Raw genomic sequence first — 27,735 nt, forward strand, 5'->3', positions numbered from 1 at the left:
GCCATTTGCTAATTTACTATGAATTAAAAACCTAAGTGTCAACTATTTGCCCCCTGCTCTAAATGGGAGGTATTTATTTTCAGAAAATAAACCCAAACAGATATACTAACTCTTTGTTAAAGGAAATTATCAGCCCTTGAAGTATAGTAATCAGCATATTTGAAATAAGATATTAATTTGATAAGCTTTTTCTTATTCTTTTAGCAAGCTTTTAAATACATCTTTTGAAGATAACTGCTAAAGGCAAATTTTCACTTTAAAAAGATATTTTTAAAAACCAGCTTATCCTTTATTGTTACCCTAATCTATTCTCAAGAAACTCTTTTGTTATTCCTCAGTGTAGTGACTACAGCTGTGTTAATTAAGATCAAACTAACCTTCAACTGTGTTAATTACGATCAAATCACAGTAAGAACAGCACTAGTTCTTTTTCTCAAAAATGAAAGTTTTTTTTAATGGCCCAATTTTAGGAAATACCAAAATTTCTATTTTCGTAGCAAAGTTATAACAAGTAATTAAAGTAAGGTAGTTAGAGTTGTTCTCTATTGAAAGTGCAAAGCAGCATTAAAAACATGAAAAATACTAAATAGGACTCCCATTTTCAATATGCTAACGTGAATACTGATAGTACAGAACATTAGAACAGATAAACTACTGAACATTCCACTTCACCAACTCAAATTTCTCACGTAAACTTATGAAAAAAAGGGCCACAAAAATGGAGGGCATGATTGCCTCACTGTTCCAGCTGCGCTCACTTGTGAATTTATCTGCTATCACGATACATAATGCAATGATGCGGGGACGTCTACCTTCTATAGTCAGCCTCCCTAACCAGATTAAACTTCCAATGTCTTCTCCTGAACTGGGAAGGGAGGGGTGTCTCGATTCGTTTAGGATATTAACCGTTTAGAGGTAAAGTAAATCACTACCGAACGTAACTGAAGAGGCCAAATTCACTTTCCTCATATCAAGAGCACCCTTCCTGTTTCTACATAAAGGCACATCATTTTGCTATTAAAAATTTCCATTTATCACGAGCGACTTTTCCTGAATTCGCAGTCAACACTGCTTTTCAAAAGCACCTAAGCTTTTACTGCATCTTTTAGGCAGAGTTCCGATAATTAGCTTCTCTTTAAGAAAGGCTTTCAATTTTTAAAATTCCCTGTTCAGATGAAGCGGGGCTCACATGAGCCATTATCTAAAGTAGCAGTTCGCTGGGGTCAAAAAATACATTTTCCATCACACCAATTAAACTGTAATGCAGTAGGTGGGGCTATTCACATAGACTTAAGGATTACGGTTTTATATTAACAGTCCAAAGGGGAGAACTCCCTCTTTTTTCAAATACTCCTCTGTTCCTCTGAGACCCTCTGACTCTTGGCCTGTAAAGAACGCTCACCGCTTGCGTCCCCAGTCGGAGCTACATTAGGCAACCGGTCTTCTCCTGACTTCCTGATACTAAACGCTACAAGCACGAGGGCTGTTGCATCGGTTTGTTTCAAAAACAATCTTTGCTCCATTCACCCCAAGGGGAAAACAAGGGCTTCCTCTACTGGGCACCCACTGGGAGCCGGGGGGTACACCCGGTGTCTAAAAACCCAAGCCCAGGGAGTAGCGGGAGCGGCGCCGCCGGGGTTAAGCGGCGATTCCCGCCCCCCCCCCCCGAGGGGTGAGCGGGCCGGGCCGCGCGGCACAGCCGCGGCGCTCAGGCTGAAGGAGAAAAGGAGAAGGGTAAAGCCCAGCGCGGCCGCGGCCCACGTGCCGCCCGCGAGAGGCAGGGAACCTGGGAGCCGGGGAGGGGAGGGAGCCGTACCTCCAAACATGTGCGGCGACAGGTGAGCTGGTAAGGAGCCGATCACCAGGCGCGGCCCGCCGGGGCCCCCGCCCGCCGGCCGGTCTCTGCCGCCGCCGCCCTCCTCCGGGCTGCTGTGCACCGAGTCCTGCGAGCCGTACGGGCCGCTGCTGCTGTTGGGGATGCTGAACGAGGACTGAGCCGCGCGGGCCGCCGACGCCACGCTCCCTACGGCCCCGCCGAGGGAGCGACTGCGCGGGGCCGCCGAGGCCGCCGCGGCGCCGCCGGAGGCGCTGGGCTGGTGCGCGCCGGACACCTGAGCCGGAAACCTCCCTGCGGCCGCGGCCCGCGGCCCGCTGCCGCCGCCGCCTCCGCCGCCGCCCGCGGTCCCATTGGTCCCTCCGCTGCTGCTGGAAGGTAGATCCGAGCCCGAGTAGGCGCGGGTGCGGCCGTTAGCAGCGGCCGGGCCGCTCTGCTTGGCGCCCATGGCCGCCCTGCCCCGGGCCTGGCCCGCGCGCGGCGCCCGGAGCGCCGGGAGGGCGGGAGCAAGCGCAGGAGCGAGCGGGCAGGGCCGAGGCGCCGCGGCCGGCGCAAGGAGAAGCCCGCACGTCCAGGGCCGCCGCCCGGCGCCCCGAAGGGCGGTCGGCGCCCGGAGCGCTCTTGTGTTCGGGTGCGGCGGGCGAGACCGGCGGCCTGCGGGAGGTCGCGGGAAACGAGGAGAAGCGGAGAGGAAGGAGGTCGGGCTGCGGCGGACGCCGCTCGCTAGCTCCGGCGGGAGGGGCGGCTCAGGTGGCTGTGCGGCTGCCGCTGGTTTCGGTTCTGGTGCGCCGCGACGGGTCGCTGCCGCTCTCTGCCGCCGTCGCCGCTCTCTGTGCCCCGGGCCTCGGTACCGCCTCCTCCCGGGCGGCCGCAGCTACCGCCGCCATCCTCCGGCTCACACGGCGGCTCGCGGGTGAGTGGGAGGCGCCCGCCCAGACTCCGCCGGGGCCACCTTCCCTCCTCCCCCAGCCACCCAGCTGTTATTAACGGAGAAAGAGGAAAAACGGGTGGCGCGTGAGGGATGGAGGAGGGGAAGGAGGGGCGGCGCGCGCTTCCCGGCAACCGTCGCCGCACTAACCCCTGCGAAGGAGGGGCGGGGGGGGAGGTTCTGGGCCCCGAAGGTGGGGGTGCCCAGTAGGGGAGGAGGTTCCCCGGCCCTCGCACCGGAAGGCCGAGGAGCAGCGCGGCTCCAAAGTGCACCAGGACTCGGGTGTTTGGGTCGCAGGCGGTGGCCCCACCCCCGCCCCCTCGCACCGCCCGGCGGATTGGCTTCCGCCGGCCCGGCCCCGCCTCCCCCGGGCGCGGCCTTCCCGCCCCGGCCCCGCCTCGCCAAGGTACGGCGGTGTGGTAGGTGCTGCCACCCGTGGACTCGGTGATGGACAGGTCGTTGGTCCCGCCCCCTCCCGCAGGGCGCGCCCCCTCTCTCACCGCGGGGCCTAAGCCGATTGGAGGGACGGAGCCCCTCGGGGCGCCAACCAGAAGGCGGCCCCTCCTCTCGCACGTGGCCCTGGGACCCTGAATTAGACCGCGTCTCCAAACTTCAAGTTCTCCCAGCTGGGGCTGGGAATGACTGTGTCCTGGATCCGGGAGCCTCCAGTTTGGGCGGGTGTTAACCTCCTCGTTGGTGTTACTCAGGGTGTGTCTTTTAGATAAAACAGACGCTCAACAATGTTGATGATAAAAGACTAAGAACCGCAAAAACATAATAACCAAGAAGGCAGAAATCAACTCCATCTTAATTAGATTTACCCCGTAAAACTGACCGTGGAAGAAGCGCAGTTGGAAGAACTAAAGATAATCAATCCAGCGTGACTTTCGGTTGTAAGGCAGAAACCGTGGTGCAGAAAAAGCTGCAACCTGATTTAGGAGATCTGGGGTCTAGGTCTGGGATCAGAACTAAATTACGTGTCGTGAGCAAACTTGACCTTTTTGGACTTTAGTTTCCTGACCTGGGATGTTTGTATTAAATCCCTAGGGCTCTGACAGCTTTGAAATCCTGTAATTTCTCTGGGGGCACCTGGCTGGCTCAGTCAGTAGAGCCTGAGACTCGATATCTGGGTTCGTAGAGGTTAATGAAATAAAAAAAGCTTTAAAAATAATAAAATCCTATAATTTCTCTAAAATGGAATTTAGCAAAATTCTCCTCAGTTCATTTCTAACTGTGATGTAGTATCTTGGTGGCAGAACATGGTCTGGATATCCATTTTGAAAATGCATGAAGTGTCCATTATGTGAAAATAATAGCAACTGGTATTTTTGTACAAACTGCAAAAATAAATACCTTATTGTTTTAACACATTTGTAATATTAATGATTTTCATCATTCAAGTATGAGAATTAAGTTTTCAAACAGAAGTGAAGAATATATGTATAGCTATAGATGCATTGTGTGACTATATAAAACATCTGAGAATGTATATGTATCAGTGTGTGCGTGTGTGTGTGTGTGTGTAAATGGAAAAACAAAGCTACTCAATGCAAATTTAAAATTCTTCCATCCTGTGTACGAGTTTTACTGACCATTGGTTACTTGGTAAGCAGGGAAAAATTTGAAAGGCTAAAGTGGTAACCAGAATGACAAGTTCTAATCCAAGAAGGTATTTAGTGATTTGATCTGATTTAACTTTTACTGAATGAGACCTTCAGTGTAAAACTCTGGTTCAGCAGGAATATAGAAAAGTAACACATTATGATTTAAAAAAAGGAGTAAATGAATTTTGCAAGTCTCTGAGGAGCTAATAACTGATAAAGGATTTCACATTCATCATTATATATGCATTTTAAAAGTTGAGATAACTGTAATATGGAGCAAATGCCATTCAGTAGTTAAAACTATTAAAAGATTTAATGATAAAACTGTATGACTCTTAGTCGTATTCAGATTTAATTATATTTTGCTTCATCACATCCAAACTTAGTTTTATTTTTAAATCATTTTTACTCAGATGGTAATTACACCTTGAAGCACTCAACGTTTATTCCTAACTAGGAAAACAAATCCCCTGGTAGCACCAGGCTTCTAACATTCACATCATCCACAACAGCTGGAATTTTACATATGTCTGAACAATTGTTTGATTTATGTCCCTTCCTCACAAGACCAAATTCCCTGAGAGCATGGAAGGCGTGTGGTTTTGGTTTTTGTTTTTTGCTCACCAGCAGCAGTGCTTGGGACACAGTAGCCTCTAGGTAAGTATTTGTTGAATAAATGAGTGGCCAGAAAGTCATTTATAGGCTGAATGTTGGACATAATAGAAATTGAAGCTGATCATGGGGCTCATTAAATACGTGTTTCGTGTTACTCACTAAGGCAGAGCATTACTCAGGACAGGCTAAGCTATCCAGCGGAATCAAACCGCTAAACTTGAGGGCCATCATGCCAGGAAAGCACACTGTGAGCTCACCGGGTCTGCCCTCTCATCTCTCTTCAGATGGTTCCCCACCTGAGTGGCAGTCTTGGGTTTCTCTTCAAGCAGTGGCTCCAGGACCCCAGCTCTTATGCAGTGGCTAGGCAGACCCCCAGACTCCCCCCAGAACCCTTCTCTAAATCCTGTGGATTTGGCTGGCCAAAGGAAAAGGGCAGATGCTGAAAGAAGTGTCAGCCAAGCCTGAAGGGGTTTGCATCCCTCCTACCCACTCTCCATGCTGCCAGAAGTCGGTCACAGGTTCTAACCCAAATGCAAAGGGGTCAGGAAATGCAGTCTTAACGTGTGTGCCCAGGGAAAAAAGGAAATAATTTTGGCAAACACATAGCAAGCACATCTTTGCCACACACAGGAACAGTTGCCTGACTGTCGAATATCTAAGCTAAATATTAAATCGTAGGAAAACATTATACAATAGAAGCTAAGTTCAATGAAAATTTCTAGTGACAGTTACTGTTATTAAGCCATCAAAATGTAAAGAAAAACTAATTTTTTGTGTGCATGCCGATCAGCTAAATTCTATCTACTTTAAATTGTGTTTCTAGAAATACCATCTAACAGAACTCTTAATTTAGCCATGTAGATCAGCGATCCTCAAAGGACAGTCTCCAGATTAACAGTATCTGCATTGCCTGGGGACTTGTCAGAAAGGCAGATTATCAGACTCCCACCCCAGACCTACTGAATCAAAAAGTGCTTGAATAAGCTCTCTAAAGGGTTCTGCTGCACACTAGTGTTTGAGAAACACTGATCTAGATAATCACGGGTTAGGTTAAAGAAAGAATACCCTGTTAAGATGTGATCAGCATTTTGGTGAAATGCCCTCTCCATATGGACATCCCCCGTGACCCCACTCCAACCACATCATCACAGGCTGACTTCAGCGTTCCCACTAAGTGCTATGTTAATGCTTTCTTCACAGCCCCGATCATGCTGTTGCTTGTCCCTAAATAGCACCCTCCACGAGAGGCCTCGCATCTATTCTATACCCGCCGCACCTAACACAGTGCCTGGCACCTCTGATGGACAATAAATGATCTGTGAATGAATGAATGAGTGAATGAATAGGCTTACTTACATGATTGTTTCCTGAAGGTCACACGTGACCTTATCTTATACTTACCCTCCTTGACATCTCTATGGCATATGCCCCCCTCCTTTTCCTCTCTTGGTAGGCCTTTTTGATTCTTTCCTCATGAGGATTCTGAAGTTAGAAAACCTTGGCTTGCTGTGTTCTTTCCTTGGCCCTCTTCCTTCCCTCCTTACTCTCTCTCCAAATAGGAATCCACATTAAGCTGTCAATGTGTTTTATCGTCAACCAAACAGTTCTGGCTTCATATAAAATTTGTCTCTTCTTATTATACCCTACCAGTTCTTCAAAAATTAAAAGTGCTGCTTCATTTAAACCAGCACACATGGGCGTACATACATATCTAGAACTGAGACAAGTTTTATGAGCTCACACCCGTGCAACGTGGGATGCACTCCATTTTCTTTTGTGTTCCATTTCACTTTTGTAAAATGCTGCTCACTGCCTACTGGATTGATCTTACAACCCACTAATGGGCTGTAGTCTGCAGTTTGACTAACGATGGTCTGAATCAGTGCTTTGCAAGCTTTAGTGCACCAAAGAATCATGTGGAGATCTTGTTAAAGCAGACTGCCAGGCCCCACCCTCCATGATTCTCATTCCCTAGATCAGTGTTGGGCCTTGACAATTTGCATTCTAATAAGCAGCCCAGCTGAGTCTGCTGCCACAAGACCTCAGACTATATCTGGAGAAGCACTGGTCTGAACAATGCTTTCCTCTACCTAATCAGAACTGTTCTTTTTCACGGCCTCGTAACTCTTAAGTAACAGAGCCCCAGCTCTTTAAAATTTCTAATATTTGAAGCTTTTACATATGCTCTATTTTTCTTCTTCCTCACATGATTAAGTGGTGATAGTCGGAGCCATGACTTTTGGGGTTCAAAATTAGTTTGATTGGCTAAAGCACTGCATGTTGACAACATTGGTGGCCAGAAACCCACACTGGAGCAGACAAGCTAGTTGTGGGCTTGTCAGTAAAAACACCTGACTGATGGGGCACATGGCTGCCTTAGTTGGTAGAGCATGTGGTATAGAGATTACTCAGAAAAATAAAAATCTTAAAAAAAAAAAAAAAAGACAAAAAAAACCCCCACCTTGACTGATGGGTTTGCTGTTACCCACTCTGGATTTCAGTTGAGTTGTGTCTCTTCCCTTTGACACTTACTCTTTTGTGTGCTTCTCTTCCCTCTCTTGCCCACTCTTTTTATTTTATTTTATTTTATTTTATTTTATTTTATTTTATTTATTAATTAAATAAAACTTTTTAAAGATTTTAATTTCCATATAGTTAACATACAGTGTTGTATTAGTTTCCAGCGTACAACATAGTAACTCCCCAATTCCATATTACTCGGTGCTCCTCAGGACAGGCGCACTCCTTAATCCCCACCACCTATCTCACCCATCCCTCACCCGCCTATCCTCTGGTGACCATCGGCTTGTTCTCTATAGTTGAAAGTCTGTTTCTTGGCTTGTCTCTCTCTCTGCCTTTTTGTTTCTTCCTTTGCTCATTTGTTTGTTTTTTTTTTCTTAAATTCCCACATGTGAGTGACATCATATGGAATTTGTCTTTCTCTGACTTATTTCACTTAGCATTATACTCTCCAGCTTCATCCAGGTTGCTGCAAATGTCGTGCCCACTCTTTTATTTTTAAATTTTTTTAGTAAGTAAATTCTACGCCCAATGTGGGGCTTGATCTCACAACCCTAAAATCAAGAGTCGCATGCTGCACCAACTGAACAAGCCAGGTGCCCCTGTCTTGCCCACTCTTTTAAAACTGGCAGGAGACCTGCCATCCCATTTGTCCTCTCAGTAGGGCCCACAGCCTCCCAATGGGTCTCGCACGAGACCACTTTTTGCTAAAGTCTCTGCTATCCCATATTCCCTCTCATTATAGTACGTAAAGATGGGCACAGTTTTGCACCCCCCCAACCTTTTTTTAGAGTTATACATTACCCAGTCTCTTTACCAAACTATAGGACTATTTGTATAATTACCTATCTTTAAATAGGCCATTTTCCTATTATTATATTTCATTTCTTTAAAGAAATAAATGGGCCATCTAAAATTTACCTTTAAAAAAAGATTTTATTTATTTATTTGAGAGAGAGAGAGAGCACAAGCAGGAGAACGGGCAGAGGGAGAGAGAGAAGCAGACTCCCCACTGAGTGGGGAGCCCAAGGCAGGACTCGATCCCAGGACCCTGAAATCATGACCTGAGCCAAAGCCGGACACTTAACCAACCGAGCCACCCAGATGCCCCTAAAATTCATCTTAATATATCCTACAGAAAACACTGTGGAGATTAGAAACTTGTATCTTACATTCTAAAACTAAGGTTAGTATAGAGAAATATTTAGGGATCACATTGTTGGGTAATCTTTCAGAGAATGTCCATAATTTATACAATGCCTTTAACACACTTTTATTTTTCTATCGTGAGTAACCCAAATTCTCTCTTCCCTTTATTCTCATTGATCTTTTAATCAATCATGCCTATCTTCCAAAGGATGGAGCCAATCGCTACCAGATTATAAGCACACATCATGAAGTGGGTGAGCTCAGGCCAGGGTTAGGCCCTGGCTCTGTCTGGCACTGGCTGTGGGATTTAGGGCAAACTACTTAACCTGGCTAAACCTGTGTCCTCTGTAAAATGAGGAGGATTGTAAGACCAATCTCACAGAGGAATCGTGAGTCTCAAATGACTCAGTCTCTACTTGAAAATACTTTGGAATGTGTTAATAGATACATGAATGTTTATCGCAGTGTCATTATCTCTAGCAGGTTGTGCTAAATTGCATACGATCTCTAGCAGGTCAAGATATCGTAATGTATACTAATACTGGAATTGATTTTACTACTTTGTGTAATTTTAATGCATATTGACGCTTAAGGCTTTATGGGTAATAACTGTTCAGTAGTAATTTACCAATAAGTAGGTACATCACTAATCTTGACACTATGACATGTCATGATGACAAACCTACATCTTTCTACCACGGGACAGATGGTTGTACATGCATGTGTATCTCTATGAAATTTGAAAAGAAGTTGTCATTGAGACACCAGGCATTAGCTATTTGAAATCTCTAATATTTAAAGCATCTTCGTCTTTAAAAAAAAAAAATCTTTTGATTCTAGAGGGCAGTTAAATTACACTTTCACTAAGGTTCTGAATAGGACTAAATGTGTTGTAAAAGCATTTCATGTTAATCAATCAGTGACCAGCTCCCTAAGCTATGTTAAACATAGATTCTGAATCATTTTCCTATCTAAATACAGCTTGAGACACAATGTCAGCACCTATTTTTATTATCTAAAAATAATTTAATTCTTCCTTATCAAAATGGCATAGAGTAGTAATCAGAGCTTAAATATTTATATTATGCTCTAACTCGCCATCCACTTTGGCTTGCAAATGATATTTTTAAAAAATCGTTAAAAGCCCTTATTTTAAAATCCTTAATACAAAACAACCAAACCCATGCTGCGTTATGAAGAAACTGCTTGGATTCCATACATAGTGTTTTAAAAGGAATCCCTGATCTTTATTAGGGACCTACTATTGAAAAGATATAACACTGAGTGGAAAGGTGTGACATGGGGTCAGTACCAAGGGAATTCTCCCGGCCTACTGAAGTGAAGACTAGCTTGGAGAAAAAATAGCTCTCTGCTACATAATGCATGTGGTCCCCACCTCCAGTGCATGTGCACTCTCATCCCTGCTTCCTACCACTGCTTTAAATCACTATGGTTCTACATGAATGATTAAAAAGCCTTATAAGACATTTTCCCTTACCACCTCCTCCCACCAAAGGTAGCCAAAAGCCCCAGTAAAGGCAAGCTCCTTATTTGGGGCCCAGATTGCGTAAGGCTCCCAAGTACGGAAACTCTGTTTCTGTTTTATTTTTAATTCTCTACAGTGCCTGCTTGTAGAGCTCCCAGACAATCTGCACACAGAAGACATTCGGTAACTGCTGGGGATCACGGGGGACAGCAGTGGTAATGCATGTCCCGAATTACTACTGACTTAACAGGCCGTCGTTACCCCAGTGAGTTTGCGTGTGTCGCATCTGCCGTCTTCTACACTCTTTGGCCAGAGCAGTCCATGCCCTAGTGGCCAGGTCCCTTGGCGTTGCTACCGATTGATATATGCTCCCAGGTTAGGCCAGGTTGGAAGTGGTAAGCTCGTAATTGCAGGTCTAACTTTCCTGGGTATCAAGCGAAAAACCAGAGCAACCAACAAGAGCAACTGTTCAGCCTGCCCCACCCTCCACTTACCAGAAGCTCCATGGGCTCTCTGGCTGTCCTCTAGCCATACAGGTCTAAATGGGGTAGGTGTTAGAACACAGCCCTGAACTCGGTCATCCCTGGTGCCTGGAGACATCCCGATACCTTGGGACCCATACTGGAGTGGTCTTCATTCCTTAAACCAGAAGTGACCGGACATCAGTAATGTGCTGGTTCTTGTGTTTAGCACTAGGGATGCAAAGTTAAACCAAACAGGGTCCCTGCCTCCAAAAACCTTATAGCTTATCGTCAGGGGCCACAGATATAAATAACGAGATGACTCGAGTGCAGTGTGGTAAATGCATGCTGGAGCTGAGTGCAGGGGTGGGGGCCGAGTGAAGGACAAGGATGCGTTCCCAGAAGCAGTACTGAGCTGAGTCTTGAGAGAGGTGGCTGACACAGCCACAGGCATTCCAGGCTGAGGGGCACGAAGCAAGGGAGAGCTCTGAGCACTGGGAGCACTGAGAGCAGTTCATTATCGCTGGGACGAAGCGTAGGAGGCCGTGAGGTGAGCTAATAACCTGGAAAAGTAGATTGAGGCAGAGTCTAACGGGTTTGCTGTGCTGGGCTAAGAGGTTGGAATTGTTCCAGGAAGCAAAAGGGAACCAGCTCACAAACAGGGAAGTAGCATGATTGCATTTGCAGTTTAGAAAGATAGGAAGTATCTTGGAGGATTTATTGAACAGGAGGGAGGAAGACAGAGTACAGAAGACTGGTTAAGGGGCTGATGTAGGGTAGATTCAAAAGCTATTAAGAAACTAGCCTCCACAGGTCTGGCAGACCAGTTGGATGCTGTGCATGACTGAGCAGGACCAGTCAGGGATGACAGGGAAGCTTTCTGGTAGCACTAGGTAGGAAATAGGGGGGAAAGAAAAGTTCGAGAAGTAGGGAGACCAAGTCAGCCTTGCAAGGCAGAACGAAGCCAGCCTTGAGGTTGTAGCAAGGCATGGGGTTAAGTTCCGTTGGCTTTAGACCCCCAATCCTATGTGGAATTTGCATGGCGGTATAAATGGGTGTTTTTAGTCAGGTTTCTCAGAATCCTGGATTTCATCTTGCACAATGCTTGTCTGTGCTGGAGCCCTGTCTCCTGCCCTCTGTGTGTGTTCTCCCTGTGCTAACTGGGTGTCATTCCCAGGAGAGACATTCTGAAAATGGGGAGTCACGAGGGGCAGCAGAATTAGAACTGTGCAGTCTGACTGGAGGATGACCAAGTATTAATGCCGGGTGTGGCAAATTTATTTTTCTTCATTGTTTACATTCCACGAGCAAAGGAAATTTAGGGTTTGTTATTTTCCAACACAGTCTACGGTACAAACAGCGGTTTCCTACGACACTAAATTAGACTATTAAAAAGTTCATCACCTCAACCATTGCATCGAATATTATTTTTAAAATGATGACTGTGTTAGGCAGAAAAATTCCCACCTAAAGATGTCCACGCCCTCATCCCTGGAGATTGTATGTTACCTTACATGGCAAGAAGGACTTTGCAGGTGTAACTAAATGAAGGAGCCTGAGATAGGGAGACTGTCCTGGATTGTCTGAGTGGGCCCGACATGATTACTTGTAAGTGAAAGAGGAAGGAGGAGAGGCAGAAGAAGTGGAGTACTGTAGGAGGAAGACCCAACTGGCCATTGTTGACTTTGAAGACAGGAAGGGGCTGCAAGCCAAGGAATGCTAGTGGTTTCTAGAAACAGGAAAAGGCAAGGAAATGGATCCTCTCCAAAGACTTCCAAGAGGAGCAAACACCTGCCGCCATCTTGATTTAAACCCAATCAGACCCATTTGGGATTTCCAACCTCTATCTAGAACTGTAAGGTAATAGATTTGTGTTGTTTTAAGCAACAAAGCTTGTGGTAATATGGGACAGCAGCATAAGGAAACTGATACAATGACTGTTCTTTAAGGTTTCAGAAGCCCCCTGACGACAAGCTGCCTCAAAACCAGAAAAAAGTCAAATAAATGTGACCCTGAAATCCTTAAGTGCTTATGTGGCTAATCATACATGTTTTTTTCTCGGCTTCCTGCACCCTCTTAGCCGTGGGAGCATAGGCTGTTGTGGTCTCCTGGGGCAGGGCTCTACGGGTATCTGTGGTAACATGCTGCTTTTTCTCTATTTTATTGTTTTTTAAGATTTTATTTTTATTTATGGGGGCAGGGAGGAACAGAAGAAGGACAAGCGGACCCCGGGCTGAACCTGGAGCCTGACACGGGGCTCGATTTCACGACCCTGAGATCACAATCCTGAGATCATGACCTGAGCCAAAACCAAGAGTCTGCCGTTTAACTGACTGAGCCACCCAGGTCCCCCCAGCATGCTGCTTTTAAATGACAACCCCACTTTCCATGACCTGCCTCAAAACAGCCCTGCACACCGCGGCCTAAATGCAAGCATTGAGATTAGAAGGTCATGGTATTGAAAAGAGCAGGGTTATTGTGTTTTAAAATATGCAAGGCAATGATATCTTTGGTGAAATTACGGTTCCGCAGATAGGCCTGTGTTTGCCAGGACGCGAGGAAGGCCCCCCTGGGAAGGCTGGTGCATCTCCTGCAGAGGAAAGAATGTGGCAGCTGGGAAAGTCCACACTGACATCTAGTGATACAAAACTGCACTGCCAAAGGCTTGAGACCTGAAGCAGTTTGCACCAATGGGCTCCTCATTTCTGAGGTGTTGTCACCCCCCCCCAGAGGGCTCAAGACCGAGTGCAGACCAGGGGAGTCCAGCTGCCCCTGGAGGGGCCAAGGCAGGTCAGGCTCCTTTACGCTTACGTGCGAGCGTGCAAAGTTTAGCCACCTGACAGTTTTAGCTCTTAATTTTTTGAAATGATTATTTCCACACGTTGTAAAGCTAAAGATTCTACCTCGAAAAGCCTTTTCGTGCTTCTGGTGGTTAGACACTTTAATGCCAAATGAGTTTCGAAGAGCGTTTACATTTTCTAGGTTCACTGAACAATTCCTTGGGCTGTGATGTCCTGAGCAAGAAATAACCTGCATCGGGGACGGAACAAGTAGAGCAGATATGCTCTTTGCCCTGAGAACTTTGTCTGCCTTTGCTTCTCATCAACTATGAAGCCGAAAGCACGGCAGAAATGACAAAGAATGCCTCCTCCATTTTCCCATTTTTCTTTGATGCACGTGGCATGCAAGTCAACAGAGATAAGATTTCTATTTCTTTCCTTAATGGGGGCAAAATTAGAAGCAAGGCTGGATTTTGAAGGCTGGTGCAGTAACAGGTGAAAATTGATGAGGGAATTGCACAACAATATGAATGCACTTAATGAACTCTTAAAAATGCTCAAAATGATAAAAATTAATGTTATGTACATTTTACCAGAATTAAAAAAAAAATAATGAGAGGCTGGCCTGGTTCCGTAACAGTGGGAATGGAAGAAGATTCAGCAGGTCTAATCAAACGATTAGATGCAGATACATTTTCAAATCATTCTCATGGGCAAAATGTGCACGTTAAGTGCAGACAGACAAATATTAACCTCTAGCACACTTGTGTCTGAAACCCTCTTACAACCTTATTGACACAAACAGACCTAAACATTATGAAACAATCAGATTTTACGACGATGTGTGTTTTTTCATGCATGTAGAGTATTTTCTTTTATGACATGTTAATATCAAGCTTCAAGCAAACCATGCAGTTGGGAAAATAAAATATGTTGCTCTAAAAACACACAGATTTAGCAGAGAAAGGGCAGAAAGAAAAGTCCAGAGGCATCTTCTGATTCAGTTTTGACTGTCAAAAATATGAGATGTAAAAGCATTACCAGAATTCAGTTGCTTCTGTGAGGCGAGGAAAAAAGGAAAAGATAAACAGGAAGGAACTTCAGATATGACTTGTGCAAACAAAAGATTCATAGATTTGGAAAAGACGATTTGTTACTTTTTAGAATTTGCAATACATTCACAAATGGTGATTCACTGAAATTCTAGGGAAGAATTAGAAAAGATCTTGAATTCCTTCAATAAAACATAACATTTCAATGAAATGTTCAGATGTATGTCTATCTGGTTTCTCCAGTGTATCTTTTTAACAGATGGCATACTACTAATAAATGTTATTTCTTCATCTCCATCCTCCACCAGTGATTGGGATAAGAAGTGAAAAATACTGCCAAGACCAGTATTAATGAGGAGAATGACAGCTATGATTAGGATTTCATTTTAATACAGTAGGATTTTTTCTACTGAATTAAAATTATTTGATAATAACTCATGAATTTCAGTAGGAAAAGAGTTCCCTCTGTAGATCACAAAGAACTTAAAATGTACCACTCCTAAAAAAAATGTTTAAAGCCCCACGCTACAGAAAATTACTTAGTTTAATACACACAGACTTCAGAGAAACAAGAGTTTTGGAAAGCCAGGCCATCTCCTCTAAGATTTTGTAAACTCATTACCAGGCAGAGAAAGAGCAAGTGTCTGTTACCTTCAATGACCAATATTAGAAGGAATGTGACTTACAGTGAAATTTGAAATGGTGATGGCATGATAAATTGAATAATAGAAACTTTTGTTTTTTCACATTTAGTGTAATCAGGTTAATGGCTTTTATATAATTTTCCAAACTACTTAATGGATCTATTTTTAAAGATTTTATTTATTTATTTGAGAAAGAGAGAGCAAGAGCGGGGCGGGGGGGGGCAGAAGGAGAGGGAGAGGGACAAGCAGACTCCCCGCTGAGCGGAGCTCAATCCCAGGACCCCGAGATCATGACCTGAGCTGAAGTATGACACTCAACCGAGCCACCCAGGCACCTCCTTAATGGATATTTTATGATTTAAAATAATTATCTTTCTAGTCAGACAAAATATAAAGAATCCAGATTTTCTGGCTTCTTGTATCAATTTGTATCTATTAGAGCAGGAAGAAGTTTGTATCTGTTGGAGCAGTAGTTCTAGGCATTGATCTACAGGCCAACGCCTGTCTGTGATGAAATAGGCATAGTGATGTAAGAAAAATTAAGACAATGCAGTTTTTTTTAAATCTATATAAAGCTAAATGTCTTCAAACAGTATAGTGATTCCTAAAATAATTAAACATACAATTACTATATGACCCAGCAATCCCCACCTCTGCGTATATACCCAAAAGAATTGAAAGCAGGGACTCCGAGAGATACTGTATACCGTTCATAGCAGCATTAATCGCAATAGTCAAAGGTAGACGCAACCTGTGTCCATCCGTGGATGATACCTTAACATCGTATATCCGTACACTGAAGTATCATTCAGGCTTCAAAAGGACAGAAATTCTGATACGTGCTACAATAGGAATGAAACTTGAGGACATTAAGTGAAATAAGCCAGTTGCAAAAAGACAAATACAGTATGATTCCACTTGTATGAGATTAACTAAAGTAGCCAAATTCATAGAGACAGAAAGTGGAATGAGGGCTGCCAGGGGCTGTGGGGGAGGGGAGATGGTGAGTTGTTAATGGATACAGAGTTTCCCTTTTGCAAGATGAAGAGTTGTGGAGATTGACTGCACAACAATTGGATACAGTTAACACTACAGAACTATATACTTCGGAACGGCTAAGTGCTGTTTTATGTTTATGAATATGCACCATAATTTAAGGTTTCTTTTTTCTTTTTTTAAAGATTTTATTTATTTATGTGACAGAGAGACAGCCAGCGAGAGAGGGAACACAGCAGGGGAGTGGGAGAGGAAGAAGCAGGCTCCCAGCGAAGGAGCCCGATGTGGGACTCGATCCCAGAACGCGGGGATCACGCCCTGAGCCAAAGGCAGACGCTTAACAACTGCACTACCCAGGCGCCCCCATAATTTAAGGTTTCTTAAAGCTAAATGTATTCAATTTCTAAGACTTTCCTTTAAAGATTATGTCCTTTCTATCCTTATAATAGCTGTAGATGGCAGTAGTTTGGGGGGATTTGTTTTTTATTTGTTTTTGTTTTTTTTACTTCCTTATTTGATACAATAAGCATCTGCACCCCGATATTGATTCCTAAACTCAGTTTGAATTTTTATTAGCCTGTGAAACCTAAAAGATGGGGAACCATTGCTCAAGAGATCCATGGTTCTTACCTTTGGTTTTTTCCTGCCTGCCCCAATGCACTGGAGTGAATGGTATACCTCCGTCAACCAGAGTGTCCGTGGGGCTTATTGTCAGGGTGAATTTTGGCCCCAAAGGGACACTGTGCGTATCAGGATGGCTGGGAGTCGTTTATACTAGACAAAGGCCCCAGGTGGTTCTAAAAGGGCTCTCTCCCCCCTTCCAGGTCACATTGACTCCTCCCCAAACCTAGCTAAGCTGAGAATTCTTGCTCAGTAATATTCACACATCCATGATATTTTAGTGGGGTTGGGCTCTTCATTTGCAAATGCATCTTTTTGCCTTTTCTACAGGCTGCTTTAGCCTCCCAGAAAATATGTAGGACTTCCAGGGCTTCTGTAATCCCCAACAACCAATACTATATAGAAGGCTTTCTTTATTTCTAACACTAGTCCTTCACACTGAAATTTGAATACATTTTTCTTTACTCTTCCAGGCTAAGTTGTCTAGATATTCGGGCTCATTGTTTCCACAAGGAAAAATTGAAGCAATTAAGTCAGGTCTTTCAAACTGCAGATTATAACCCATTAGTGGGGCAGGAGACCAATTCAGTTAGGCATGACCAGTGTTGTTGTTTTCTTTTTTTTCTCTAATGAAAGAGAAGTGTATTGAAAGACTAGAAAATACCAAAGTGCATCACACATAGTAAAGGTAAATACTGTTTCATGAAACTTTATTTATATATTTTGGGCTGAGACATAAAATCTTTCTCATCAATTGAGCCATAGTCGAAAAGGTTAGAAAACCACTGGATTCATTAAATGATCTCTATATTATAGCTTAAAATTCTGTAAATCTCATTTTCATAGTACACACAGAATTCTTTCTTCACCCCCACCCCAGCTCAATCACCTCCCTCAACAAATTCCAGAGTTCTTTGTCCTTGAGGCGAATGCAGTGTCCCCCGAGCAATGGGCCTTGACTCCTTCATGCAGACTTGGACGTTGGGCCCTCCTCTGGACCTCTCCTGGCCCTGGGATAATGGTTTTCATAGTGCTTCTTCTACGCTATTGTAGCTGTTTGCCCATCTCCCCAGCAAGCTGTGCCTGTGTTTAGTGAGGTCTGTTGCACATAAGAAAAATGAGTGAAAGAAGGAACCAACAGCTGTATTTGCTTAAAAGAGTGACTCTCAGACCCAGCATCGCATCAGAATCCCCTGGGAAGCTTCTTAAAAGCCCTATACTCACACCACACCCAGACAATTAAACAGAATCACTGTCACTGGAGCCTGGGCATCAGGACTCTTGAAAGCTCCCTAGGGAGTCCAGCATGCAGACAGGGCTGAGACCCACTGGTGTAGACCAGGGCCTGGGGATCTTGTCCCAATGCAGATTCTGATTCCCTATGTTTGGAGTGGGGTTCAAGATTCTTTTCTTTTTTTTAATTAAAGATTTATTTATTTACTTAGAGAGACGAGCAGGGGGTGGGGGGAGGGGCAGAGGAAAAGGGAGAATCCTGAAGGAGAACTGTGCTGAGCACAGAGCCCAGAAGCAGGGCTCGATCCCAGGACGCCAAGATTACGAGCTGAGTGGAACTCAAGAGTCTGTCCAGGTGCCCCCAAGATTCTTTCTAACGTACTTCCAGGTGATATTGGTGCAGCTGGTCTACAGACTACATTTTGAGGAGCAAGAGAAGAGCACCTGACGGACCCTGGCAGTATAGAATACGCCGAGACAGCAAAAGCGAACAGACCTGAAAGACAGCAAAGGTAGTGGCCAGGCATGTGGCTTCTGGAGCAAATTGCCTGGCACCACTTCTTAGTAGCTATGTGACCTTGGGCTATTTACCTAAAGGTTTTCCCATCTGATAATGGAGTACATTAACTCATAAGGTGGTTGTAAGGTCCAAGCAGCGTGCTTCATAAACACCCAGGCACATACATACGTACATTATTAGTATTATGATTACGTATCCCAGCTCCACTTACTAGCTTTGTGCCCTTGGCAGATAACTTAACCTCGCTGAGCTTCAGCGTCCTCAAATGTAAAATGGGAAATCATCATAGCCATCTTACAAGAGTGGCTTTACATAAAGAAACGGCATGGAAAATTCATAGTACAGTAATTGACCTGTGTCCATGATCAATAAGTGATTATTCTCCAAATTAGTTTCATTCGAGTTGGGATGACTCATTCTGACCTCCCATAGGCACATTCTCTATTTAACCATCTGCCAGATCTCAGAATCTTCTCCTGCCCCCACCCTCCACAGGCCCTAGGCTGAGGGCCAGATGACGGGAGATGGAAGGCTCATCCCCTCGTTATTTCGACACGTTATACTTCTACAGCAGGACTTATTTCTATCACCCTACTGAGTTCACATGGGTAGGTTTGGGCAGCAACAATTATTCTCCGTATTATTTTATAGATGAAGAAATGGACTTGGCTCTGACATGTTGGATTTTCTCAAGAAAGTCCCATATGGAGGATAAAAGCTCTGTATTCTAATCAGAGCCAGGGAAAATGCTCCTGGCTTCATGCTTCTTGAATCCTCTCTTTCAAAACACTTGGAAGACCTGAAATGGGCCAGGTGTTGGACCAAATCCAAAGTAGAACCCATAGCAGAGGTTTGAACAAATTGCTGCAGGATCACAGGCAGGGGTCTGGGGCATAGGGAGAGGCAGCATCTGACAGGTGCCGATGGGGGCAGACGGCATATGATGGGCATGAAGGACGTGCTGTTTTGGCTGGGCGGTGAAGGTGAAGGAGGAGTTGATAAGTGGGAAATGGAAAAAGGTGTTCAGGAAGAGAGAACAGCATGGACAGTGGGGACAAGGTGGGAAACTACTTGGCACATTCAATATGTTTGGGAAAGGGCAGGTGGGCAGAGTGGAAGAAGATAGAGCTAGAAGGTTCGCCTGGGCCAGACTGTAAGCCAGATAAAAGAGCTGAGATTTTAACCTGTTAGTTGTCATAGGATGACCACATGTTTCATCATCCAACTAGGTCACTTCTGAGAGCAAAAGGGCATGCTAACCAGATGGAATCACAGAAAACCCAACAGAAAACTGCCCTGTTTCAAGCTAACAGGGACATCCAGTCACCCCAGCTTTGGAAAACCTGGAAGGCCTGACGCTGTTCAGATTTGCCTGTATTGGAGGGGATTCCGGCAGCAACACAGATTGGAAAGGAGACGGGGTGTCTACAGTCAGGCAGATAGCGAGGAAGGCTACGCGGATGGAGAGGAGAGATGTCTAGGAAAAGCTTTTCTCAGAAATACAAGGGATTGAATATATGGGGACAGAGAGAGGAAGAGAGAGAATATTTAATGACTTAGCATTTCCAGGCGAGGTGATATGAGGACTAAGGAGGAAAAGAAGAGGAGCAGGTTTTGGGGGCACACTGAGCTGGAGAGACTTGCTAAATAGTGACAAATGTCAGTGTCCCGTGGGCAGTTAGAGCTCCAGGTGTGGAGATTGGAGGCAGAAACTGGGTCATTATAGAGAACGATACTAGGAGGAAGTTGCTGAAAATCTCCTAGGGAAAGGAGGTAGAGAGGGTGAAAATATGAAATATGAGACCTGGGGTACACTTGCAAGGGGCTGGTGGGAGAAGAGGATCTGGGGAAGGAAGATGGAGTCAGAGCAGTAGAAGGAAAAATAGGAGAGAGAGTGACCCAGAAGGTGACAGAAGGAGCAGATTTGGTCAATGAGGACCAATCCGCTCACTCAAGACCCTCAAACAGGTGGAGTGCGATGAAGACTGACATCATTCTGGACAGGAGAGCGTCTATCATTGCCGAACTTTCTGGAATGGTGCATGTGGAAGCCGGGCTGCCAGGGCCTGAGCCCTAGACCTCGCTTTCCCGGGGGCGGGGGGGGGAAACCATGACTGGGAGGAGAAGGGGCTACAGCAGCTCGCCGGGGAGGCAGTTTCCCTGCTTTACTTTCTTCATGCTGTTTACTCCTGAGTCTGGTATAAACACGTGCTTAGCAAAGAAGAGACAAAGAAGCTGAATTTACCTCAGGTCCCCTGGGTCTCACTCTCACTGTCATGGGGGCAGAACATGAGGAGCTTTTCCTTGTCCAAAGTCATAGCAGCTTGAAGCAATTGTGTTGAGTGTTTTCCAGCCCCAAATCTTGATGTCTTGGCTTGTATTCGAATGTAAATCGGTCATGGACCAGTTAGGGCATCGCAGTGTCTGATACTTCTGCACATCAGTGTTGTAGGCCCCTATAGCTTATTTGTTAGAAACAGTGAAAAAATCAATTAAAAGAAGTTTACTTAATGAATATTCATGATTCTGTGTATAAGACCAAAGATGGACGAATCTTGGGCCCTGAGAGCAATTGGGTTATTTTCCTTACTATTGAGTTGTAAGAGTTCTTTACGTCTCCTGGAGAGCAGGCCTTCCAAGACACATGATCCCCAAATATTTTCTCCCATTCCATGGGTTATCTTTGCACTGTAATAGTGTCCTTTCAAGCATATTTTAATTTTTTTTTATTATTATTTTTTAAAGATTTTATTTATTTATTCGACAGAGATAGAGACAGCCAGCGAGAGAGGGAACACAAGCAGGGGGAGTGGGAGAGGAAGAAGCAGGCTCATAGCGGAAGAGCCTGATGTGGGGCTCGATCCCATAACGCCGGGATCACGCCCTGAGCTGAAGGCAGACGCTTAACGACTGCGCCACCCAGGCGCCCCACAAGCATATTTTTAATTTTGATAAGACCAGTTGATCTATTTGTTGGCATACCACTGTTCATACCATTCCCGTCAGACTGGTGGTAATGTCCTGATTTTAGTGACTTTCTTCTTCTTTCCCTTTGTCAGTCCAACTAAAGGTTTGTAAATTTTGTGATGTTTTCATCAATTGAAAAATGGGCAAAGGATTTGGATATACATTTCTCCAACAAATATTTACAAATGCCAAGAAGCACACGAAGAGAGCCCCAACATCCCTGATCATCAAGGAAATGCAATTCAAAACCACAATGAGAGGTTACTTCGCACCCACTAGGATGGGTAGAATAAAAGAGACAGAAATAACATGTGTCGGTAAGGATGTAGAGAAATTGAAACCGCTTGTGTTTGCTCACAGAAACGTAAAATGGCATGGCCTCTTTGAAAAACACCTTACTAGTTCCTCTAAAAGTAAAACGCAGGCCTTGCAGACACGCCACCCCAGAGCAGCCTGTGCCATCCACGCGTGGTCAACCCCGCCTGCGGGTCGCGAGCCTTTGGGCTATTTGCAGACAAAGTTCCAAAGACAGCAGAGAACTTTCATGGCCTGAGCACTGGGGAGAAAGGATTTGGTCATAAAGGTTCCTGCTTTCACAGGATTATTCCAGGATGTCTGTGCCAGGGTGGGGATGTCGCACGCCCTATGGCACTGATGGCACGTCCATCTGGGGGAGAAACTTGATGATGAGAATTTCATCCTGAAGCACACAGGTCTGGCGTCTTGTCCATGGCGAATGCTGGAGCGCACACGAATGCTTCCCAGTTTTTCATCCGCACTGCCAACGCTGAGTGGTTGGATGGCAACTGTGGGGTCTTTGGCCAGGTGAGAGAGGCCATGAATATTGGGGCAGCATGGATTGGTTTGGGTCCAGGAATGGCAAGGCCAGCAAGAAGGTCACCATTGCTGACCGTGGGCAAATCCAATAAACTTGTCCTGTGTTTTATCTCAACTACCAGAGCATTCTTTCTGTAGCTTAGGGGAGCACCCCCTCACCCCCACCTGCTCCAAATATCCTATCATCTTTGTGCTCTCACTGTAGTTCTATGGGTTCCATATTTTCCTTCCTCCCCTCCAAGTCTAGCTGGATTGCAGAGTTAAGCTCATGATTATGAAATAAAAACTAAACAAATAAAAAATTAGAGAGTAATTGTGAGACTCAGAAATTCTATTTCTAGATACATACCTAAGAGAGTTGAAAACAAGTGTCACACAAAAGGGCACAGCTCATAGAAGCATTATTTATAATAGCCAAAAGGTGAAAATAACCCAGATGTCCATCAACTGATGAACAAAATGTGTCATATATACATATACACACACACACATCTCTCTCCACACGAGGGAATATTATTCAACCATAAAAAGGACTAAAGTAGTGTTACATGCTACAAAATGGATGAAACCTGAAGACATTATGCTCAGTGATAGAAGCCAGATGCAAAAAGTCACATATTCTATGATTCCCATTTATACAAGGTGTCCAGGGTAGGCGAATCCGCAGGGACTGAGTGTTTTCCAGAAGCAGGCCAGGAGGAGGGAAAAAGGGGGTGACTGCCAATGAGTACAGGCTTCCTTTTAGGGTACTGAACATGTTCTGGAATTAGACAGTGGTGATGGTTGTACAATTTGTGAATCTACTAAAAGCCCTTTTTTAAACGATACTTAAAAGGGCAAATTTTATGGTTGTGAACTGTATCTCAATTAAAAAAAAAAAGACTTCATTAATACCATTAGGCTCTTGAGCCCATCATTTTCTCCCAATTTGTCTTATCGACTCCTGACCTCACTGCCTTCCCCATACGGATTGGTTGTCCATGCCATTACCTCTAGTATTCCCTCTGTCTGGACTGATGCGCTTTTCTCTACTTTGTTTGCAAGACTAACCCCTATTCATCCTGCAAAACCACAGGCACTGCTTTCCTGCAGAAAGCCTTCCTGAACCCTCCAGAGTTCATTACTTCCTCCCCTGTACCTTCTTTGTCCCTCGTGCACACTTCTAGTATTTATCACACAGCTCCAACTTCTTTGTTTAGGAAATGAGCTCTTTGAGAGCCAGAATTGTATCTTAAAGATTGTTGTCTCTCGTAGCCTAGAACAAATACTTGCAGTTAAGTAAAGCTTTGTTGAACCGTAGTTCAAGTGCAAAGTCAATTTCATGCTGCATATTGCAGTAGGTAACAGCTTTTTGTGTTGTTTCAAAAAGCAAGGAGGAGACTGGTGCTTCATCAGACAGTCTTTGGATTTATTGCTACAAAACCATTCCAACTAATTTTCCCCCAAGGATTTCAAAAGGAGTAAAATACCTCTGCACTGAATCTCAATGCTGGCACACAAAGAGCCATCTTACTAAGGGACTCTTCTTTCTGGCAGGGCTGCCTCTCTGCTGGGCCAGCAGGCCTGGGCCTCGCAGGGGAAGCTTCATCATAAAGGCAGGGACCACAGAAAAATAAATTGCTGCTTTCACATTGCGCTCGTGTGGTCTAGATGACTGTGCAGAGCTGCTGCTAATACTTCGGCTCTTGCCGACCGGCCCATGAGAAATGCATTGAAGTTGATCCCCATCAGCCCTCAGACCAATCTGTGTAGGTCGCGGCAGAGAGGAACTCTTGCCCAGATAAAGGAGTGAGAAGCACGTGCTTCCTGAGCTGTATCCAAGATACAGTAATTTTGTTTGTCTGAGAAGTCCTCACCGTTTCTGGATAAAAATGGCAAATCTGAAAGCCCCGTCTCACTAGTGAGTCGCCGGGCCCCTCCTGAGGTTGTGAACGTCACTGATCCCCTTTGTCAGCTTGACCATCAACCCCTTTTCCCCCAGCCATTCTGACCACGGAAATACCTGGATGCTTGGGGCTTCTCAGCCCACGCAAAGCGTACACAGCTAACAGAGGCTTGCAAACATGGCCGGTCTGCAGGCGATGAGGGAGTCGGTGGGTACTGGGGTTGAAGAATAAAACAGGTTTCGGTTTTGAATGAAGGGAAACCACATTGTACCAGGACACAACAAAGACTCTGTGTGAGGCTAGTAAAAGATCCTCTGGTGAACAGATCTGCATGAGGTGGGAGTAGAGGGGGTGTGTGTGTGTTGTGTGTGTGCGCTTACACATGTAAGTGGCTGAAAGGGGGTAGGGGTGTGCGAAGTGGGGTGAGCAAGATAGGGAAAAGAGAAGTGGGGATAGGGGATGAGGGAGAATGCTCCCGTCATCTCAGGGAGCCAAGCTGACTTCCCACCATGTGGAGGGGCCGGCCATGCCTGCTACTGACCGTATGTCTTCTCTTCCCCACACGTGACCATGTGAAAGGGAGTGAACCAGCGGAGACAGCTCCCGGGGATCTCTAAAATGGAGACTGTTGGGCCTGAACGGGCTTCATCACTACCTTTGAACCAGCTGGCAGTCATGGGAAAGCAGAAATAACAGAATGGGTGCACTCCAATGGATTGGAGTTGAAATGGAGTCCTCAGCTCAATGTCATCATTCTCTGTGACGAGCAACAGGGCACTGGGGAAGCTGGCAGGCCTAACTGGCCAACTGGATGCAGTGGTTCTCTACGGAGCAGCCGTAATAGCCTGCCCTTTCTGAGGGACTGCTTGCTTAAGGGTGGTGAAGAACGAGAGATGCAGACCAGATGAGAGGCCTCTTACAATTTCATTGAACTCCCAGTTTTAGGCTCATTATTGCACGTGAAAATGTCTCAAAAACCATCTCTGGCAAATCACGACCCCAAGCTAGGATTATTAAAAATGAGGTTTAGGAAGGAACCAGGTAGAGTTAGGGCCATTATGAGGACCAGGTCCAAGCAACTGGACATAATTTGGTAGAAGCCCCATTTATAAGACAAATCTCCCTACCATGAAAAACCTGATTTCTTTTTTGAATAAAGACTTTCCTTCTCTTTAGTCTTTCAGTGTTTTTAAAGATAAGCCTAAAAGGGTAAGTCAATTCACTCAAAAATCTACCACTGAGAGGCAACTACTATTAACATTTCAACGTATTTCTAGTCTTCTTCCCATTAATTTTTCTTTCTGGAATTGAAATCATAATGTGTCTGGATTAGTTGGGCATCTGTCTTTGTTGCTGATGCAAGGATGGAAGATTTGCCAAAGTTACCTTAAGTAGTTAAGTATTGGAAGTTTATTGTAAGAGTATATGCCTGATATCATGGGACCCCAGGACTAAATGTTAGACAGGTTGCACGGTGTCTAAAATGTAGCTCTGAGACTTTGGGTCATTCAGGGCCCAGAACAGCTTTAGCAAACCAGGTAATTTGTTACCCCTCACTCACTTAACCCTATCTACTTGTGGCAGATGGTGTTTTCCAAAGATGGCTACAACAGTATCTCCCATTCCACGTGCTCCTCCAGAACCTTGCTATTCCTGCAGCAAGATGTGGAGCCTATGAGCCCCTGCCTTTGAAACTGGAGTGACCTTGGGGCGCCTGGGTGGCTCAGTTGGTTAAGCGTCTGCCTTCGGCTCAGGGCGTGATCCCGGCGTTCTGGGATTGAGTCCCACATCAGGCTCCTCTGCTGGGAGCCTGCTTCTTCCTTTCCCACTCCCCCTGCTTGTGTTCCCTCTCGCGCTGGCTGTCTTTCTCTGTCAAATAAATAAATAAAATCTTAAAAAAAAAAAAAAAGAAGCCAACTCATGATATTGGCTCAGGTCTTGATCTCAGGGTCATGAGTTGTAAGTTTGAGCCCCACATTGGGCTCTGCACTGGGCATGGAGCCTTCTTTAAGAGGAGAGGAGAGGAGAGGAGAGGAGAGGAGAGGAGAGGAGAGGAGAGGAGAGGAGAGGAGAGGAGAGGAGAGGAGAGGAGAGGAGAGGAGAGGAGAGGAGAGGAGAGAAGGGGAGGAAGAGGGGAGGGGCAGGGAGGAGGAGAGGAGGGAAGGAGGAGGGGAGGGGAGGGGAGGAGAAGGAATGACCTTGGTGACTGCCTTGTTCAACAGAATCTGGTAAAAGCAATATTCAAACTTTTTTTTTTTTTTTTTTAAGTAGCCTCCATGCTGGAAATGGAGCCCAGTGAGGGCTGGAATTCACGACCCTGAGATGAAGACCTGATCTGAGATCAAGAGTTGGACACCTAACCGGCTGAGCCACCCAGGCGCCCCCAAAACTCTCACTTCTAAGTCCAGGTCATAAAAATGCCATGTGCTTAAAAAAAAAAAAAAAAGTAAAGAAAGTCACGTTCTTCAACCCTGTCCTTTTGAAACCCAGTCACCATGCTGTGAGGAAGTCCATGAAGAGGACCACATGGAGAAGAATGGAAGCCCACAGCTCACAAGTAGCCAGCCCAAATGTGCCAGCCATGTGAGAGCCATATTGAAACTAGACCCTCTAACCCCAGCCGAACTTCCCTCACGGACTCTTTTCATGAATAGAAACTAACTGTCCCCACTCGGCCCCCACAGAACCGTAGATCTGTGAGCAAGGGAGATTTCTATTGCCGGTTCGGGGATGGTGCGTCATATAGCAGCAGATAACGGATGCATGACTTCATCACCCCCGTGAGGGAGACTCGACGCCTTTTTAACCTCTCCCTGGCATCCAACCGCTTTTCTCTCTCTGGGCCTCAGCTTTCGGTTCTGCCAAGGAAAGCTATGCATGATTCAGTTAATCACTATCTTCCCTGCTGGCCCTTCCGTAGATAAATTGGCTTACCCTGGCCAGCTTTCTGCCCCTGGCCAGCTGTGGTCAGCAGGAAAGGTCACTGGGTAAGAGACCCGTAGAAGAGAACCATAGGAACGGCGGGCATTCGAAGGCCTATCCTAGGTGGTTTAGGTCCTGCTTAATATACATGTTTAAATACTGATTTTTTTTTCTCATTTAACTTTATTACAAGTCTTTGCAATGTTAACACTTCATGAACACAGTTTTTAAAAACGACTTTATAGATTCCTTCATAGATATGTCACAATCTACTGAATCATTACCTTGGTGAATATTTAAACTTGTTAGCAATTTTCTTTTTTCCTTTTTACTGTTCTAAGTAATGATGCAGGGAACATCTTTTCATATAAAGCTTTGTCTCCCTAAGAAAAATATTTCTTTAAGAATGGAAGTGTGACGTCAAAAGGATGAGCACCTTTCAAGCCCCTTAAAATGTATTGCCAAATGATGTCTAAAAAGCTCATATCCATTTATCTGCCTGCTGATGGGGTATAATATAAACTATGTATACCACATCCTGGCCAGCAGTGAGAATTAACATTGTTAAAAAAAAAAAAGTGCTATTTTAATGGTTTGAAAATGGCATTCAGTCTTTAATCCACGTTTCTTTCATTAATGAAGTTGAACATTTTTTTCAAATGTGTATGTACCTCTTATAT

The 27,735-nt window shown here is 45.0% G+C and overlaps 1 protein-coding gene and 2 long non-coding RNA genes across 4 annotated transcripts in view; 1 reads left to right on the plus strand and 2 right to left on the minus strand.

Annotated features, from left to right (window-relative positions):
• The window catches only part of ZNRF2 (zinc and ring finger 2), a 110,944-nt gene extending 108,662 nt beyond the window's left edge, over positions 1–2,282 (minus strand). The window contains exon 1 of the mRNA XM_045792942.2: positions 1,817–2,282. Within this exon, the coding sequence (XP_045648898.2) occupies positions 1,817–2,282 (466 nt within the window). The remainder of the gene's footprint in view (positions 1–1,816) is intronic.
• LOC148110379 (uncharacterized) lies at positions 2,111–27,715 on the plus strand. Its single transcript, XR_015723914.1, has 2 exons — positions 2,111–2,212; positions 26,402–27,715. It is a non-coding gene; the product is annotated as an uncharacterized LOC148110379 (long non-coding RNA).
• Positions 17,374–27,735, minus strand: part of LOC123789114 (uncharacterized) — a 30,406-nt gene continuing 20,044 nt past the window's right edge. For both annotated transcript variants that reach the window (XR_006778678.2, XR_006778677.2), the window contains exons 4-5: positions 20,689–20,905; positions 17,374–17,789 (exon numbers count right to left, since the gene is read on the minus strand). This is a non-coding gene — a long non-coding RNA (uncharacterized LOC123789114). The remainder of the gene's footprint in view (positions 17,790–20,688; positions 20,906–27,735) is intronic.

This window comes from Ursus americanus, chromosome 3 (assembly GCF_024610735.1).
Source record: "Ursus americanus isolate L20-20 chromosome 3, mUrsAme1.1.p, whole genome shotgun sequence".
Classification (NCBI taxonomy): Eukaryota; Metazoa; Chordata; class Mammalia; order Carnivora; family Ursidae; genus Ursus; species Ursus americanus.